The 18,213-nt window shown below is 35.8% G+C and overlaps 1 protein-coding gene across 7 annotated transcripts in view; it reads left to right on the top strand.

Annotated features, from left to right (window-relative positions):
- LOC149806360 (uncharacterized) overlaps positions 1-18,213 on the top strand; it is a 55,807-nt gene that overhangs the window by 25,230 nt on the left and 12,364 nt on the right. For 2 of the 7 annotated variants that reach the window (XM_089951975.1, XM_089951996.1), the window contains exons 2-5: positions 5,421-5,539; positions 6,812-6,905; positions 7,636-7,745; positions 14,683-14,815. In XM_089951975.1, the coding sequence (XP_089808101.1) occupies positions 5,522-5,539; positions 6,812-6,905; positions 7,636-7,745; positions 14,683-14,815 (355 nt within the window). In that variant the 5' untranslated portion in view covers positions 5,421-5,521. Of the gene's footprint in view, positions 1-2,789; positions 2,897-3,327; positions 3,453-5,420; positions 5,540-6,811; positions 6,906-7,635; positions 7,746-14,682; positions 14,816-18,213 lie in introns of those variants that run through there. The other 5 variants (XM_089952025.1, XM_089952016.1, XM_089952007.1 and 2 more) reach the window with 5 other exon arrangements.

The following is an 18,213-nucleotide window of genomic DNA, read 5'->3' as shown; positions in this document are numbered from 1 at the left end:
TAGCGGCTCTGCTTCTTTATATCTACTTGCAACATCAACTACGGTTAACGCGTACTTGTACGTTTTTCCACGCACAGTATCATGCGGTAAAAACAGAATATCAGCTTGATGAACTTCATTAGGAACACTGACATCGAAATACGAGTACTGAATTTGTTTAGGACGTGGTAGATAAATTTGCCATATTGCTTGTTTAGATAACCACGTTTTAGCAGTAGAATGTTTAACCGATGCTGCATCAGCAAGTTTATCAATTGCTGCTTTGCCTCTCCAGTATCCTCTCGGTGAATAATAAATTGATTCCATTATTAATTACCAGCCCCAATCGCTAATTTACCTTTCATCGAGGATCTTACTAACCAATTAGCTAATGATTCTCTAATATTTTTATTTTTTATAGAATTTAATGAATGAATTAATTTTACATCTGCAATATGTCTATCTTGTAGATTTTTACTTTTATAAGCTACATCATGAGCATGACAAGCTCGATCAATAGCGTTTATTGGTTCCTCGCCTGGTTTTGGTTGATCTTGATTATCGAGCCTGATATCAAGTCGAGTACCAGGACCGCAATAATTATATCCTGGTAGATGTTTTTCTCCGCTGTATTTAGCCCATGGAGCACCTGGAAACTTTGACATCAAATTAGCAATATCACCACCGTGCTTATTAGGTAAAAATGAAAATTTCTTTCTACCGCATATAGAACATTTTCCACCGTACGCTATTTTTTTGTTTTTTGTTATAACTGTAGCTAAATCAATAGTTGGAGTTTTAACTTTACAGCGTAAACAATATAAATTCATGTTATAATATATATGGATATAATTGATTTCTCAGCAACTCGGCAGCGAGAGCCAGTTAAGCATCATCCTGCGCTACCGAACTCCATCAGAATGATTATCATAGGACCATCTGGATCGGGTAAGACGCAATTATTACTTAATCTGATAATGAGATGGTTGAAATGGGATAAGTTGTATTTAGTAGCACCATCCGTTGATGATCAACGATGTTATGATGTACTTAAAGATTTCAATGAAAACGCGCGATTACTGGATGAAGATAATGATGTTATAGAGTTTATAACCGATATTGATGAAGCACCATCCGTAGATTCCATAGATGGATTTATTAATAATTTAGTTGTATACGACGATGTGATGCTAGATAAACAATCAAATCCAGCCAGAATATTTTCCCGAGGGAGACATAAAAATACAGACGTGATCTATGTTACTCAACGATATACACAAATACCAAAAGTGATCAGAGACAACTGCAACATTTTAGTTGTGTTTAATGGCGTAGACACACACACGTTGCGAAATATTCATCAAACCTGGTGTGGTGGTGACATGGATATAATTAAATTCAAAAATTTCTTCTCACGAGCGCAAGCTACCCCACATGGATTTATAACAATAAATTTACATGATCCAAGAACAAGATATCGTGTGGGTATTGATAAAATATTTGGGTAACAGGGGGTGATGATAAAATTAAATTTAATTAAACAGATATCATTAATATAATGAACAACTGTGCGTGGCTGCGTCAAGGAACCACTAACAATTGTAATAAAAAATGCCGTGGAGAATATTGCAAGAAACATAATTATCTTATAAAGAAAAATCCTCATGCTGGTCCACGAAGATGTGTTGGATGTAACAACGGCGTTAGAGGATTATATCAGATTTGCAAAAATTGCGGTGGAGATCGATACAGAAGTTTGATGATATATTATAAACACAGAAAGAACATAAATCCAAAAATAGAAAAACCACCATCAGAACTTGAATATTACTTGAAACATAGAACAAATTCCGAAGATTCAGATGAAGATGAAACAGATGAGGAGAAAGTACAGCGAGAACGTGTTGAAAAATATTCATCAAACTTGGTATGGTGGTAAATTAATAGCAGCAGAGAGGGTACCTACCAACGTTGGTCGTCAAAAAGGTAAACAAGAAATAAATAAACACGTAGAGTACTTTATTTTTTCAGATACTATTTCAAACTGAGGTTTTATTAGTACAATCGGTAATTGCAAAAATAAACATCTCAAGGAAAGTTCATTTGTAAAATCTGGACCTTTCTACGAGATGATTTATTTGTTTGTTTTATTTGTTTTGTCGGAATTCTATGGTCTGTTCACCCTCTCTGCTGCTGCACACGTTCCCATACATTCATTTGAGTATCGGAAGAATCCCTCTTTGAAAGCCAAACGTAGATGTATTTTATTTTCCAATAGTTTGCAAACTGTTAATAAGATTTTTTAAATTTAAAAAAAAAAATGACCGTAACATGCCATGCAATGTTGGTCTCGGCAATTACAGTGCTTCATCAGTCATGTCTTTTTTTCAAAATAATATATGTAATTAATGTATTTGACTATGACAAGTACACCGCATGGAAAACTAGATTGACTGGTTCATTTCTCATAGTGCTTCTGGTATGTTGATTTTTAAAAATGTATTTTGGAAGGTAGTCATATAACTGCGACTGTAAATTATTGTAAATAAATTCAAAAATTATATGAAGAAATATTAGCATATGAATAAGTTACACAAAATTTGGGTACATCTATTCAGCAAAGTAAATATGAAGCCTTTCAACACAGACATAAATAAGAAATACAGGAAGAAAATTACAAATGGTTCATTTCATGAAAATTCAACTGCTCCGTTTTTGACAGAATTGGGTTGAGTCACTATCCTCCTTTGTGTGAAGCAATTTTTCCGGGATATAATCATTGTCGAGCGTCTGACACAAATCTGTATCAGCAAAACGCTTCCAATAACCTCTTCTAAAATGCTTATCACACTGATGCATTGTTATAAACCGAAAGTAATCTTTCTACCAAGAATAGAACCTTGTGACTTTAAAAGTTGTGAGTCTGACAGTTTGTTAAACCATTTTATATATTTTTGGGTTTGGATCAAAAGTAATAATGCTATATTCTAGTTGCCTCATATGAACAAAATTGATCGTTATCACTATATGGCGTATCGTAAATGAAATCACGGGGGTATCTTACAGTAGTCCTACAGTGTTAGACATCGACCTTGATATTAATGTTTTGGGGCTCGACCCCCAAAACATAACATCAGGGTCGATATCTTACACTGTAGGAAATAGGGGGTATCACTGCTTGCAATTTCCCTGCAAATCATTTATGTACTATACTGGTTGGAGACCATTTCTCGCCACTTTTTCCTGGCGAGAATTGGTCTCTAATCAGTATAGTCTTACGTAATCATCATAACCCTGTATGTTTTGTAGGTAAGTTGTAAGCAACGATATACTAAAACGGCATATTATCGCGGCAAAAGGGATTTTCCGATTAATTTTGGACACGTGGCGTATAGCGGTTGTTTACAGATGTAAAGCTGTTGCCAGTAAGGACACATTGCGTCATGTCAACTGGAATTCAGTTCCAATGTCAAGTGAGTTCCAGCGTGCAGTTATGTATGTTTAATTTGTATTGCTTGATTGACTTTTATCTGTAATTGACTCAGGTATGTGTTTGGGCCTACCTGACTAATGTCAGATTTTTGTGAAACATGTTTACTTGGGTTTGAGTTCTAGACACAGCCTTGACTTTGACCTTAGAACATATTGTAGATTCTTGAACAGATTTTGGTTAATAATATTTATCTTATATCTAGTGAGTAGAGAAAAGTGAACAGTGTAACCAAAACAGATTCATTTCTAGTGCAAAGAATCGATGACTGCATTGACAAAATTGGAAATGCAGAATAGGTCACCAGGTGTAATCTTATTTAAAGGATTCAGGCAAATTCATCTCACAGAAAGAGCAAAGAAAATTTTGGCTTTTGTAACTTCAGATGGATTTTATCAATATGAGTGATGCCATATTGTATGAAAGGTTTTCCTTCCACTTTCCAGCATTTAATGAACATGATAGCATCTGGTCTGGATAATGGTGATGCTTACATAGATGATGTCATCATCAACAATGACACATGGAAAAATCATTTGGAAACCATTAGGGAAGATAATAAAGAGAAGAAATCAGAACAGTATTGCAATATTATTTAGAATTTGCTTGTTAATTATATCCAAATAAAGATGAAACATCTTGTCCACATGTTAGAAAGGGACAGAATCTTTGATTTCTTGAAAAGATATGTCCCATACAACATTTATAAAAATTGCATGCTAATCACCATACAGACTAATGATGCAACAACACAGTAGATATTTAGGCCTAGCCCCAGATATATACATGGGGGTGGGTTGTAGAATATCTTTCATAAAAATGCCAAGTACCTAATTCATTTTTTTAAATGTATACATTAAATAAAATTAAAAGATGGTATGACTAAAAAGGGGATATGTAATAAATACAAAACCACTCAAGTGTTTTGTTCCAAGTCTGGGGAAAGAACTTGTTAGTTACAGCATAGGAGCATCATCTTGGCCTGATGGCCTTGTCATTCCATCACTTTATCATACTCATTCTTTCTGTCCAGGGGCCCCAAGTGGCCGAGTGGTCTAAAGCGCTCTCCATTATGGATCACTACCATCTCACCTCTGTCTGCGTGAGTTCGAGTCCAGGATTCGGCAAATGTGGATATGTGAGAAAGCATGCCAGTAGCTTCTCGTGGGTCGGTGGTTCTTCCTGGGTTCTTCCTCCACCATTAATACTGGCTGCCATGCATAGCCTATCGTGTGCTGAAAAATGGCGTTAAACCCCACAACAACAACAACAACTTTCTGTCCACTTAGAACAAAACACATGTAGTTTTATTTAAATATTGAATATATATTCAGTGTTTTAGATACAGGAATATCATCAAAATGAACATGTTTTATCAGACATCATTTCACACTAAATCCCTTTGATAATGTTATACTTTGTGTTGATGTAACAGTGTAGTTTAGACTTCATTTAAAAGGTGAAGTCAGATGCCTAAATTAAACTAAATTTTAAAGACATTGGTCCTAACATCCATTTACTAATTTCCATATTACCTTGTCTACCTGTTTTGTCCCAAATGAACTCATAAATGATAGAATTCTAACCGTCATTATATTTTTGTTTTCATACATTCAAACAGCCTATAAAACATTGTATATTTAGTATACGGGCTTAACCTCACCCTCTTGCACATGATAGTCAGTACCATTTGTGTATACTGCCAGCCTTCTTTTAAGACTTTTCCTTAAACTGTAATCAGTCCAATCTCCTTTAATATTCACCTCCTTTAAACAGGTGCCCCTGATATTTAATCAGTGCCATATCTTCCCAGTTTTAACTTGTCATTGAAGTGTTATTCCCATATAATTACAGCCACCTGCTTTTATGTAGCCAAGCTCTCAGCTTGCATCCCTTTATGGTTGGTATAGAGTGGTTGCAATGTAGTGATAAAACACTATCATTTTTACAGGTGATGGATGTGTGTCAAGCAGTAACTCATGGAATTTCTAGAGTGTTTTAGCTCCGAATTTGGTGGACATTGTACCTTTTCATTGTAATTTCAATGAAGCCATGAATACCCAAACTGAGGTAAATTCTAAAAGAAACATAATTAATATTTAGCCTCAAGGGGATATGTTCAAATCATTATATGATTTAGACACTGATCATTTTCTGTTAAGGGATCAGTGTGGATGATATTGATATTTTTTTTTGGGTGGGGGATTATGTCTCTACTTTTGCTGAAATGTTTTTCTACCATTTATTTTTTATTTCATGTATGTTCTTTTAATATTCTTCATTTTAAAACCCAAAACATTCTCACGCATGGAAATTGTTATGTCTGAATGATCATTTATATGACATCCATCTAGTTAGAAATTACAGGTGGTTGGCATGCTGGACTTGTGATTGAAAAGATGCAAGAGGTTCAAGTCATCTACTGTGGTATGCTCTTAGACAAGGCATTTATTCCAGTTCCTATGTAACCTATATGTGTTGCTGTGCTGTAGAACAAATGAAACCACACCAAACTTTAAGTGTGAGAATTGCTTGTAATCTTGAGGCCAGGTGAAAATTTTTCTAATTATTCATTCATTAAGGGATAAATAATTCCTGCTCAAGAAACAGTGTCATTAGCCCCATCACATGCCCAAGCACCATATAGCCAGGGATCTAAATATGAAGGCATTAGTCAAATTGTGTGTGTGTGTGTGTGTGTGTGTGGTTTTTTTGATTTATATTGTAGGTTTAACAGTTTTTCTGTCATATCGCTATGATGTCTGCATTGTGACAGTTTATAGTGATGTCTAGCACTGTGGCATCATGTCACATATGTTGCATCATGTCCTACCCATTCATATTATTCTGACACCTGGCCAACTATTCCTAGCACTAACTTCTTAATGTTGAGTGCCAAGTGAGGCAGCTGCTAGTACCATTTGTATAAGTCTTTGGTATATCCAAGGTGGATGCTCTAACCACTAGGTCATCGGAATGGTCAGGTTGCAGTGAGTTCAGAGTGGATAAAAGACAGAAGTGACTAAAAAGTAATCATTTAATTTCATTAGAACGTTTGTCTTTAAATAATAGTACACAGAGTTGTACAGACTGCTAGGCATAGGCATACATTACTTGTGTCAGATTGGTAAATCAATCTGTGATTAATTTGTAAGAAGTTGGTACCAAAGTGGATGCTCTAACCACTAGGCTACCAGAGCAGTCTGTACCAAGAAGACCTGTAATGAAAGCTTACATGTACATATAGTTATGCAATGATCTAACAAGTCAGCTGCAACATGTTTATAACCAGCATAACCAACATGACAGTTGGTAATGGTATTCTTTTCATATTTATCCCAGGGAGACGTAAGCCAGCAAGAGCTGCAACAGGTGCATCACAAGCAGGATCAACAACAATTACCACAGATTTCGACAGAATCAATGCCACCACAAGGTTAATAACCAGACCCAATGTTCACACATATAGCTTCTTTGAAAATCCAAAGTCAGTTTTGTTCTCATTATGAAGAAGTTCACATCTGCTAAATTCTCACAACATTGAAATGACTTTAATACTAACAAATAATATGACAAGAAATGTTCTTTCAGTAGTGACTACTAAAGAATTTAGTTGGAGCTAGTGCAGGATAATTGTGATTACTAATCTAGCATCCAAGAAATTTCCTTAAATATATTTTTGCTGCAAAATTTTTGCACTATTTGCTTGGAGAGATTTGCATCACAAAGGTAGTTGAAATTGTACTATTCTTGCACAGGCTTAGTATCTATTTATAAACGATAAACAACTAAATAGTAGTTATTTTGAAAAAAATAAAAAAGATGCTGCAGCTGTGCAATCATTCCAGGTAAATATCACTATGTGTGCAGGCAAGTGGATTTAAATGTTGTTATATTCAGAACCAAACGTACTGTAACTGATGAAAGTCCATATTTGAATGCATAGTATCTATATGTGTGATTAAATATGATGAAACAAACTAGTTATTTATCTTAAAATTTTGTTAACCAAAGTTTTGTTTTATTATATCAGAATTTGTCCTAATACAGTTTGTATCTCAGATGTTTCGTCAATTTTTTGGTTTTTATATGATGCTTTACAGTTGTGTATGTCAGATAGCTTTTACACAGTAATTATTGCTGAGAGTTAGACTAAAATCTTTCAGATGGAGCCATCAATAAATTAGATGGAAATCTTGGTGACAGTGGTGATAAACACAAAGCAGGGGAATCAGATCAGTTATCAAAGAGAGAGGGGAATGTTTCCAAAAATCAGGTTTGATCTTTGTGGAAAAAATTCTACATTTCTGCCATTGAGATAGACTGAATGGTTTCTTATAAGAGAACTTTATGCATGAACCACTTTCTTTTTGAAAATATGCTACAGAGTCAGAATACTAATACATTAGAATTTCAACCACTGCCTGGCATATCCAGCTTTCACATTCACCATTGTTTTTAGCAACAAAAGTGCTAAAAGTTGTCAGCCCACTTAGATGGAAGTCAAATGAATGATCTCCCTTTGGTGCCAAATCCCATACTTGAGTTACTTCCTAATTTGCATTTGTGCCTTTTTATGTTGTGTGTGAATAATTCAAGGTATTTTCTCACATAGGGAAGTATATTCCTGCTGTATTTCAATCTATTTCTCACTGTTCTAACAAAACTTAAGAAATCCCACTTAATAGTCTGATTTCATCTTATGATATACATGTCAGTACCATTTTCATTACCTGCTCTAATGTCTGTTGTTCATCAAATCAAAATCATAGTACTTGATCTTGTACATGAATTCTTATAAGCATTAGTGTAGTGTTTCATACTGTAAAGTTGTTCGTATAGTTATTTTAGAGACTTGTGTTTGTTACTAGCAGCCCTTTCACAGAAAGATGACACAACAATAGGTTTCCATCAACACCAACTCCAGCATAGCCTCAAATGGGGAAGCTACCTATTGCATATTCTAAGGACCTGTTCTATATGTAATAGTAAAATGTTGTGTTACTTTGAAAATAATATCATGACTGTTTTATCCTTTTTACCTTGGCTGCCTGAGGTTCCAGGATAGATGAACCATGCTTTATTGTATCTCATTGTTTTCATGGCTTTCATTGGGTAGTGATCGTTTAAATAATGTTCTGTTTTTCTTCTGTTAAACCATTTTTAAAATATATGATATCATCTTTCTCTGCTTCAGCCCCCAAAGAGCAGTCTAATGCAGAAAAATGGGGATGATGGCAATGGGAGTTCTTTTGGTTAATTTAATTGCACAGTAAAGTTTTAAAGTTTGTTGCAGTGTGTTTAACAGACACTTTAAAGTTGTGTGTGGTGGAATATGTGATTTGAAACAGACTGTGGAAAAAGTTGTGTTTATAACAGTTGTATGAGGGAGATTAGTCAAGGGATATTCAAGTTTTCTAATTACTGATTGCTTATCAGAAGGTGATAAGTATTTGTTCTTATCATCTCTTTGTTGTCCCATGAAAATGCATAGTAGGTAATTTGTGTTCCTGTATTGTAGGCCTACTCATTCCTACAGGACATCAATTTATTATTACTGAAAGTTCAATACATAGTAAAGCCTGCAATTCAAAATAGCATTATTAATTTTATTTTGTTATGCGGCATTTTAAATTAAAATTTTTTCATAACTCATTATTTGATCATTATTAATAGCAATAGCATAATTTAAAAGGTTACTAAGGAAATCTACCATATAAAAGTTAAAAAATTATTTTATTTGATCAGCAGAAGCAGAGTTGATAATTTTCTATATTGTAGTTAACTTTAATGTGAAAATTATTATTGTGTTAATATGCTTTCATTTGTTTTTAGTTACCAACTTTGTATAGGTTGTTGAGGTCCATATTGATTTGCACAAAAATAGCATTGGTTAGGTTTTACTTACTTTTTCAGGTGATAAGAAACCTTTCCCATTTTCTGTAGATATGGATGCTTTAACAAAGAGAACCAGAAAATGTTTCCAATTATAGTCTGATTTTTCACTTCTCAGGAAGTTTATTAAACAGGAGGATAATTTTGTGTAAAATCCGAATGAGACAGTAGATGGGATAGTAAAGTGCATCACAAGCTTTTCTCGAGAATTTTAGATTTTTATAGGAGTCATTGTCAGCATTTAGTGCATGTAATGCAAGTGTCAACTAAGAGGTCTATCTTCTCTGTACACTGATCTGCAAAAACAAAATCATCCTCTACTAGAAGGAGATTGCATGCACATATTGTGCATAATGTTGTCATGGGACATTGAAAATGTTAGGAAAGTATATAGTTTGTTTTAAACAAAGAGAAGAGAAACTCTAAAGGAATTCTCTGATTTACTGTATGTGCTGTGGAGAGAAGTTCTGCACCATGTCACCATCTGGTGACTATCTCTAAATCCAGCCATCACTATAATGTTATAGATCCGAACTGCCATCAAGTCTTATTTCATCAGCATGGAAGGTGGTTGTCTTAAGCAGATCAAGAAAGTCCTGTAATTGCAGATAAATGAAAGATGACATACAAGACATAGTCTACTTTTCTTCAACAAATTTCTGAATGTTTGAAGGAGACATTTTAAAAAAACAAGAAACAATGACAGCTGTTCTTGAAATACATTATACAAAAGAGATCCCAATAAGGTAAGCTGACTCAAAGAAAGGAAGATGAATTATATGGAAACTTTACAAAGACATAGATGCAAGACCTTTCTTTCTCAGAAGCTTTCAAGATTTCCTGGCATATTTGAATTGTGTAGTTGCATATGTGGACAAATGGTTCATGTTTTCAGAGGAAGATTTGCTTTTTTCTCCAGCCATTGTCACAGCACAGTGATAGACATATATAGTTTTCAGATGTTGTGAATGTTGTTGAAAGGTTTAATCTTATAGATAGGATACAGTTGGGTATGGATCAACATTCAGAACAATTCTTGATAAACTAGCAACAACTGATTACTGGAAGCTGAAGAACATTCCTCCTATGTAGAGGAGAATGTGTCAAGCCACTGATTCCCTGCCAAACATGTTGTCTCATTCATACTAAGCATACCAGCATCAATTAGGTATGATGAACACATATTTTCCCAGATGGAGAATAAGTGGAATGAGAACTGCACTAGGTGTTCTACAGAACTAATAATGAGGTAACATCTTGTGAGTCTGAATTTTGACACTGACTGAATGATCAGCATCTTGTCACTACTGCAAGGAGCAATCAGAAATACCCATTGACAAGAAAAACATAAGGAACTGTCCTTATCATCTCCAACAAAATGGCAGTGGTCCATTTTAATACATTATTATAGCATATTTGCCTTATAAAGTACTGTTACCTTTCTGATGCATGTAATATGTCAATTTCTTAACAGCTCACAGATTTGTTCCTCATTTTGGAGCTCATCAGGTTTCATCCTTGGACTCAACCAGCACCAAGATTTCCTGATATTGAGTACAGTGATAAATTTTACCAGTATTCCCAGTCCCTGCTTTAGGAAAAAGATCGTTCCTCACATCCAGAATTGCTTGTCTTAGCACTGCAAACAGACAACAGACAGTTCCTTTACCAGCCATGGTTTCATCGCATCCCAATGCCAGCTATACCTGGAGAGGACAATGTATCGGTTTGGTCAGATCCCCAGTCTAGTTCAACTTCAATTTTGGTCATCTTCACCATCATCATGACACTAATCACATGAGGTGTCTGTGTCACCCAGTTTGTCTGTGTTTGTGGAGTCATGTTCACAAACTTCAATACAAGATCCAGCAATGTCCAGAGAGGACTCAACCTCTTGTACATCACATGTTGTCCAGCTTGTGCTGCTGCTACTCTGTGGTAGTCAGTGTGCAAAGTCTCCACATCCATCAATCTGTTGGCCAGGAAAGATCAGCATTCAAGCAGCTACTGAAGTTTGGTCATGTTGCAGGTTTATTACTTTGTTTATAAAGGCAGCTTCAAGGTGCAAGTGTCAAGAGAGCTTTTATTCTAGAGCAACAGCTCGTCGAATTTGAACAAGGTTTATTAATGTGCCTGTTTTCCAGATGGAGGTTCCCATTGCAGTGGTTCCCGTGGGCCAGAATTCTTTCTCAACACACAAAATCAGATTTGAAATGTCATTGCAATAGGGTCTATGCTTGACTTGATATCCATATCTTTATTTTAACAACCAGCCTTTGGAAAGAGACGTCATTTTATCCTGTTCCACCTTTCTTAAAGAACTCCATAAAGCCACTCTTAGGTCACATCCTGTATTATCCATCCTGCTTTCTATATCCACATAGAGAAGTTAAGAAACATGCTACCAAAGATGCAAACCTTGTACAGATCTTAAATCTTCGATCGCATCCCTCATTTCAGAGTACAGAGGAACAAATGTGAAACAATCCAGTCCTGCCAGTGCATGTCTAAGACAACAACAATGTTTTAAAAGTGTTGCGATTCATTGGTCTTAAACTAAGTAACAGAAAAAGCAAAACCAACAAGTTTCATAAATAAGAATCAATTATTATCTCTCTCATTTATAAAAAGAAAATTTAACAGGAACTTACAGTATTGTGAATTAAATCCCAAATGATCCTAAAGGTTCTGTCTCAAGTAAAACGTTATAGTGTTCCAAATGAATTAAATCCCAAATAATTTTGACTTTACTGATTTACCAAAAAGCCTTGATGTGCAGATTTACCACTAGTCTTGCTGCATCACAATGGAGGGGGGAATCTCACCTGGCTACTAGTGTGTATTCCCCTGCATATTCTGTCTCCAGGAACCACAGTTTCACAGATGCCAGTATGGCAAGCCAAGATGTCCACATTCTGCCCTTGTTTTGGGAAGTAAGCAATGTATGCTATATTAGGACTTCTCATTACACACCAGTGACCTTGAGGTGAAGGCCATAATGAATGCCTTTGAGTTGTGCCATGAGAAAAACCTGTGTCTGAAATGGAATTTTCCATGGTTTCTGACATGGCTGAAAAAAGCATCTGAATATATGTCTAGAACCTTCTTAAAGGGACTTGCTGCTCATATTAACCTGCTTCCTAGTTATTCAAGCTACAGCGATCAGAATCAATAAGAAGATATTTTGTCAGTCTGAATTATTTGTCATAGGTCAGTTTCATGTATGATGGTTTCAGCTTTCATTATGAAGAACAAACCCCTGCTTATAGGGAATGAGTCTTTAGTTGTGAAGCCTCTTTTCTTATTGGACCCTTCACCTCAAGAACATCTACAGGACCATATAAGGGCTTTGAAGTGGTAGCTGAAGTGAAACAAGGAGATGCAAATAAGGGAGATTTCATTTATTTCTCCATTGAAAGAAGGAAAGGATAGTAGCTCAATCTCAAATGTCGTGCATGAATGGGTTTTTGCTCTGCATATAATGAGTTAACCCATATTGGCTCATGAGGTTAGGGCAATCACCATTTGCATATAAAGAGTTAACCCATATTGGCTCATGAGGTTAGGGCAGTCACCATTTGCATATAAAGAATTAACCCATATTGACTGAGCATAACTATTCCCTGACTGACACTATCAAATCCTTAGGCTGGATGGCAGAAATGACTTTGTAACTTTTGTCTCTGAGACCTTTCGTTCCATAGGACTTGGTTTTACCTGTGTGAATCTAGGGCAGCAACAGAACAGGCTTCACAATGACACACCCTTTTGTCTTTTGAGATTGGCCGTCTCTGGGGTAAGGGTATTTGACTCTCTTCACTTCTTAACTGTTTTCCTAATGTATTATGATCATGTAACCTGTTTAAAGTAGAAACCAATTATTTGGAGCAGACTATGTTTCTTTGCAAATATTTACCAATCATAATATGGGCACACCCTCTGAACCTCTTTGAACTTTCAGTATAAAACCTGACACTGTGCATATCTGCTTCGATAGTAACTAATATGGACAGGATTCAAAAGTAGTCCCTCAGTTCAAGGAGAAATCATTCTTGTCTGACTTCCGCATAGGTGGGCTGTTCTTTAACACTTTTAGTTTCTTGATGCTGCCTATATGTATGTAACTCACAAAGTGTAATATTCATAGAAAGCTAATATCAGAGTATCTTTTTGGCTTTGATTTTCTCCAGTTAGAGAGGCTTTTACAGAAGATTAAATTTCATTGATTTTACAGCTCAGATAAATCTGTCAGTCACTTTGATATCATTTGGTCCCAATCCTATGGGACTTGATGGAGAAAACAACACAGTGAGGGGAAGCATGCATTAACATTTTATAAACAAGACAAAGCCTGTTTTGTATGCACTGGCTATTAGTATTAACTGGAAACTGAATGCATGGAAATCATAGCATGTATGAGCTTGACATTCATTATCAGTTCATATAAAATGGTGTTTCAAACGTAAAGTTTCTAGCAGTTGGCAACTTTGAGCTGAAACCTCAAACTGAATAGTTTTATGATCACCAGGCCAGAGAGTCTTTTTTTTCCATCCAGTGTTTCACAAATTATTTCTTTGTAAGCTAGGTTAACATTTAAAAGTACATGTAAAATAGAATGTCATCATCAATGTACCAAGAAGATGTAGCTATCAGTCTTATGAGATTTGACTATGAGTTAGGATTTTTGCACATGAAATGTAAAAATGAATCTGAGCTTATAATCAAAGTCACTATTTCTTTATTGAATGAGTTTTTAACAAAATACATTATTAACAGCCTTATATTTTCACATCTTCTGACATTATCAGAAACCAAAAGAATGTAACTGAATTTATGCATCAGATCATGGTAATAATGGTTATGTTTTTGTGGATGCTGCTAATTATTAAGATCTGAATATCAATTCCTTTGCTTTCTGATAATGTCAGAATAGTTAAATTCCTTTGCTTTTTGATAATGTCAGAATGGTTAAATTCTGTTTCTTTCTGATAAATTCAGAATGGTTAAATTCCTTTGCTTTCTGATAATGCCAGAATGGTTAAATTCCTTTGCTTTCTGATAATGTCAGAATGGTTAAATTCCTTTGCTTTCTGATAAAGTCAGAATGGTTAAATTCCTTTGCTTTCTGATAATGTCAGAATGGTTAAATTCCTTTGCTTTCTGATAATGTCAGAATGGTTAAATTCTATTTCTTTCTGATAATGTTAGAGTGGTTAAATTCCGTTTCTTTCTGATAATGTCAGAATGGTTTAAATTCCTTTGCTTTCGGATAATGTCAATATGAAAAATAAGGTTAACCTCAGGACTATTTACAACAGGTACAAGGTCACTCTGAACATTTACAGCATCAACAGCAGAGTGAGGAACAGGAGCAGGATGGTCAACAACTACCACAAAGCAGCAAACCACAGATGGAGAAAGAACCAATACCACCAAAGAGTATACCAGAAAGTAGAGCCACATTGTTTCTCAGTTTTATTGTTCATTGTGTTTTCCTTACCAAGTACTAGCACATTTTATTTCGTATACCTTTTTAAAGATGAACTAAAAGTCTGTACTATATAAGCAGGATTTAACTGATATGCCGTTGAACATACATACATACATACATACATACATTCATAATACATACATTCATACATGCATACATACATACATACATACATACATACTAATAATGAGGACTTTGTAAAGCACCTAATCTTTAGAAGCTCTAAGCGCTTTACAACTTTAGACAACACCTATAAGATAAGAAAGATAATAATATTATTACAAAAACAAACAAAATGAAATTAGAAAAACATTTTAAAAAAATAAAAAACATGCTGAGAATATTTCAGGTAGGAAACATTATTAGGTCTTTAAGTTTGTTCTTGCTGTCGAAATAAGTGAGTTTTGAGAGCCCTCTTGAATATGATCACTGTGTCTTTGTGTATAAGTTCAGTGGGCAATTCATTCCACGTTGCCGGGCCCTGGTATGCAAAAGAACGCTGTCCATATGACTTTGTTTTCATACTTGGAATAATGAGTATACGTTTGTCAGAAGAGGAGCGTAAGTATCTTGCTGGTGTGTACACATGGGTGAGGTCAGATAGGTATGTTGGACTAGAGTCCGACAGTGAAATGTAGCACAGAGAACAAATTTTGTGTTTGATTCTGGATTGAATGGATAGCCAGTGTAGGGGTCAGAGCAGCGGGGAGGTGTGCTTTGATCGTGGTACTCTAAGTATGATCCGAGCAGCTGTGTTTTGAACTTTTTGAAGTTTCTGGAGTAGATATTGAGATGAACCAGACAGAATTGAGTTACAATAGTCCATTCTTGAAAGTACTAATGAACACACAAGTGTTTTAGTGGCATCAACTGAAAGATATTTGCGAATTGAGCTGATGCGTCTCAGCTGAAGATATGCAGCCTTGCATATGTTCATGACATGTTGGTGCAATATGAGAGTACTGTCCAGAGTAACACCTAGGTTTCGTACTGGTTGTGTAAATTTAATGTTGCTGTTGCTGATATTTATTGTTTTAGGTAAAGGATGTGAATGAGAAAGTCTTTGTGTTTTGATCAGAATGGCCTCAGTTTTGTCATCATTCATCTGCAGCTTGTTACATGTCATCCATGATTTCACATCAGAAATGCACCTCTCTACACCTTGGATGGTAGCATCAACTTCAGTTGGGTGGCCAGATTTGTATATTTGTGTGTCATCAGCGTACAATTGATGAGACACTGGATGATGATCTGTGACACTTGAGAGCGAGTGAGTGTACAGAATGAAGAAAACAGGTCCAAGAACAGACCCCTGTGGAACACCACAACATAGATCAACTGGGTTGGAGTGTATTCCATTTGCAGATACAATTTGTGTCCTGTTGACCAAGTAGGACTTGAACCACAGTAAGGCTGTATCATGAATGCCAAATACATGCTGGAGATGGTGAAGTAATATATCATGGTCTATTGTGTCAAATGCTGCAGACAAATCAAGGAGGGTGAGGACTGTAATCTTTCCACTATCCAATGCAGAGAGAATGTCATTAACTACTTTTAGAAGAGTAGTTTCAGTACTGTGGCAAGGGCGATATGCAGATTTTACATTGCTAAAAAGACTGTTTGAATTCAGATGAGATACAAGCTGGGATAGAACAATCTTTTCTAAGATTTTTTAAATGAATGGGAGATTAGAAACTGGGCGGTAGTTCTTTAAATTGTGGTCTAGTGTTGGTTTCTTCAGCAGAGGCTTTACAGTGGCAGTTTTGAAAAATGATGGGAATTCCCCAGATGAGAGATAGGTATTAATAACATCAGTTAGTGAAGGCAATACTGGATCTAAGCACTCAAGCAGCAGTGATGTTGGAATTGGATCAAGTTCACATGACTTTGGTGCACTCTTCATCACGATTGTACGTACAAAATCCATAGAGACAGGTTCAAATGCTGCTAATGGTTGCCGCTCAAATTCTGTATCCCAACTGTATGGTGACGACGAGTCAATTGAAATTGTGGTGTCAAGCTTATCTCTAATGGTTTGTACTTTGTCACGGAAAAAATTTGCAAACATGTCTGGAAGGTCGACTGAAGAGAAGGTAGTTGGAAGTGGTGTTGATTTGTTCCTTGACATTAGCTTGTTAGTAATCTCGAAGAGCTCTTTGCAGCTGGAACTTTCCATGATCTTAGTAGTGTAGTGGGCTGATTTCGCTGCATGGACTATATTTGTGACATTCTTCTTAGCGACTTCGTAGATTTGCTTATGAATAGTGAGCCTGGTGGAAAGCCAGAGCCTCTCAGCTTTATGGCGGTCTATTTTAGCAGTGCGAAGCTAGTCTCTAACACTGCTATACCATGGAGAACACTTTTTAATTGATACTCTGCACTTGTTAACTGGGGCATGTTTGTCAAGTAATGAATGCAGACAGTTATTGAGTTGTTCTGTGGTAGGAGGTAAGCAAGTTGTTAGGTTAGCTTGGATGTCGTGCATTAATTTGTTCTTTTATCATACGGAGGTTTTTCTTAGTAGCAGATAAAGGTTGAGGGTTAGGGACTGATTCGTCAAGATGGCATATAATGCAGAGGTGATCTGATGCAAGGTCATGGGATACCAAGGAGGACCGTAGAATGTTATCATCAGGTCTATGAAGAAACCAGTCTAAAATGTGACCATGTTTACGGGTGGGTTGGTTAACTGACTGTTTGAGGTTGAAAACATTAATGGAATCTATGAGTTTTGATGTATTTGAGTTTCCAGGACAAAGTGAAAATTGAAATCTCCAAGAATAATCAGGTTACCACCTATTGAATTTCCATAGTCCAGGAGATTCCAAAACTGCTCCAAAAAGAGATTCAGCCAACTTGTTTTTTCTACTAGGAGGAGGGCGGTATAGGCAGAAAAAATGTGCTGACCTTTGCTCCAGTGTGAGTGTGGTTTGGACTAGTTCAAACAATGTGTGGTCGAAATTGAATGTTGTGGTGTAGTTAAGATGTTTTATCATTGAGTTCTTTGTGATGACAGCAATTCCACCTCCGTGAGAATTATGGGGGAACGACTTGATGGAGTAACCAGTGGGTGTTAAATCCACACACTTGGGCTCATCGCCTGATGTTTTTAGCCATGTTTCTGTCAAGAATAATATGTCAACATTTTCGTCGTTGATAAAATTAACTATTTCTGTGTGCTTTTCCAGTGGTCCTACAGACTGGGCATTGAATAATGCAATGCGCAGAGGTATTTCTTGGATAGTTGACATAAAGGTTGACGAATGTATTGGGATTTGAATTAGGTTTTCTAAATTAACAGTCGAAAATTATTTAAATGGTTGTGCCGAAATAAGGGAGATAACTGGAATTCTTC

Source organism: Sinohyriopsis cumingii, chromosome 1, assembly GCF_028554795.1.
Source record: "Sinohyriopsis cumingii isolate HCF-2022 chromosome 1, ASM2855479v2, whole genome shotgun sequence".
Taxonomy (NCBI): domain Eukaryota; kingdom Metazoa; phylum Mollusca; class Bivalvia; order Unionida; family Unionidae; genus Sinohyriopsis; species Sinohyriopsis cumingii.
Note: the sequence above shows the minus strand (reverse complement) of the source record. Positions and strands in the feature narration are given on the sequence as shown.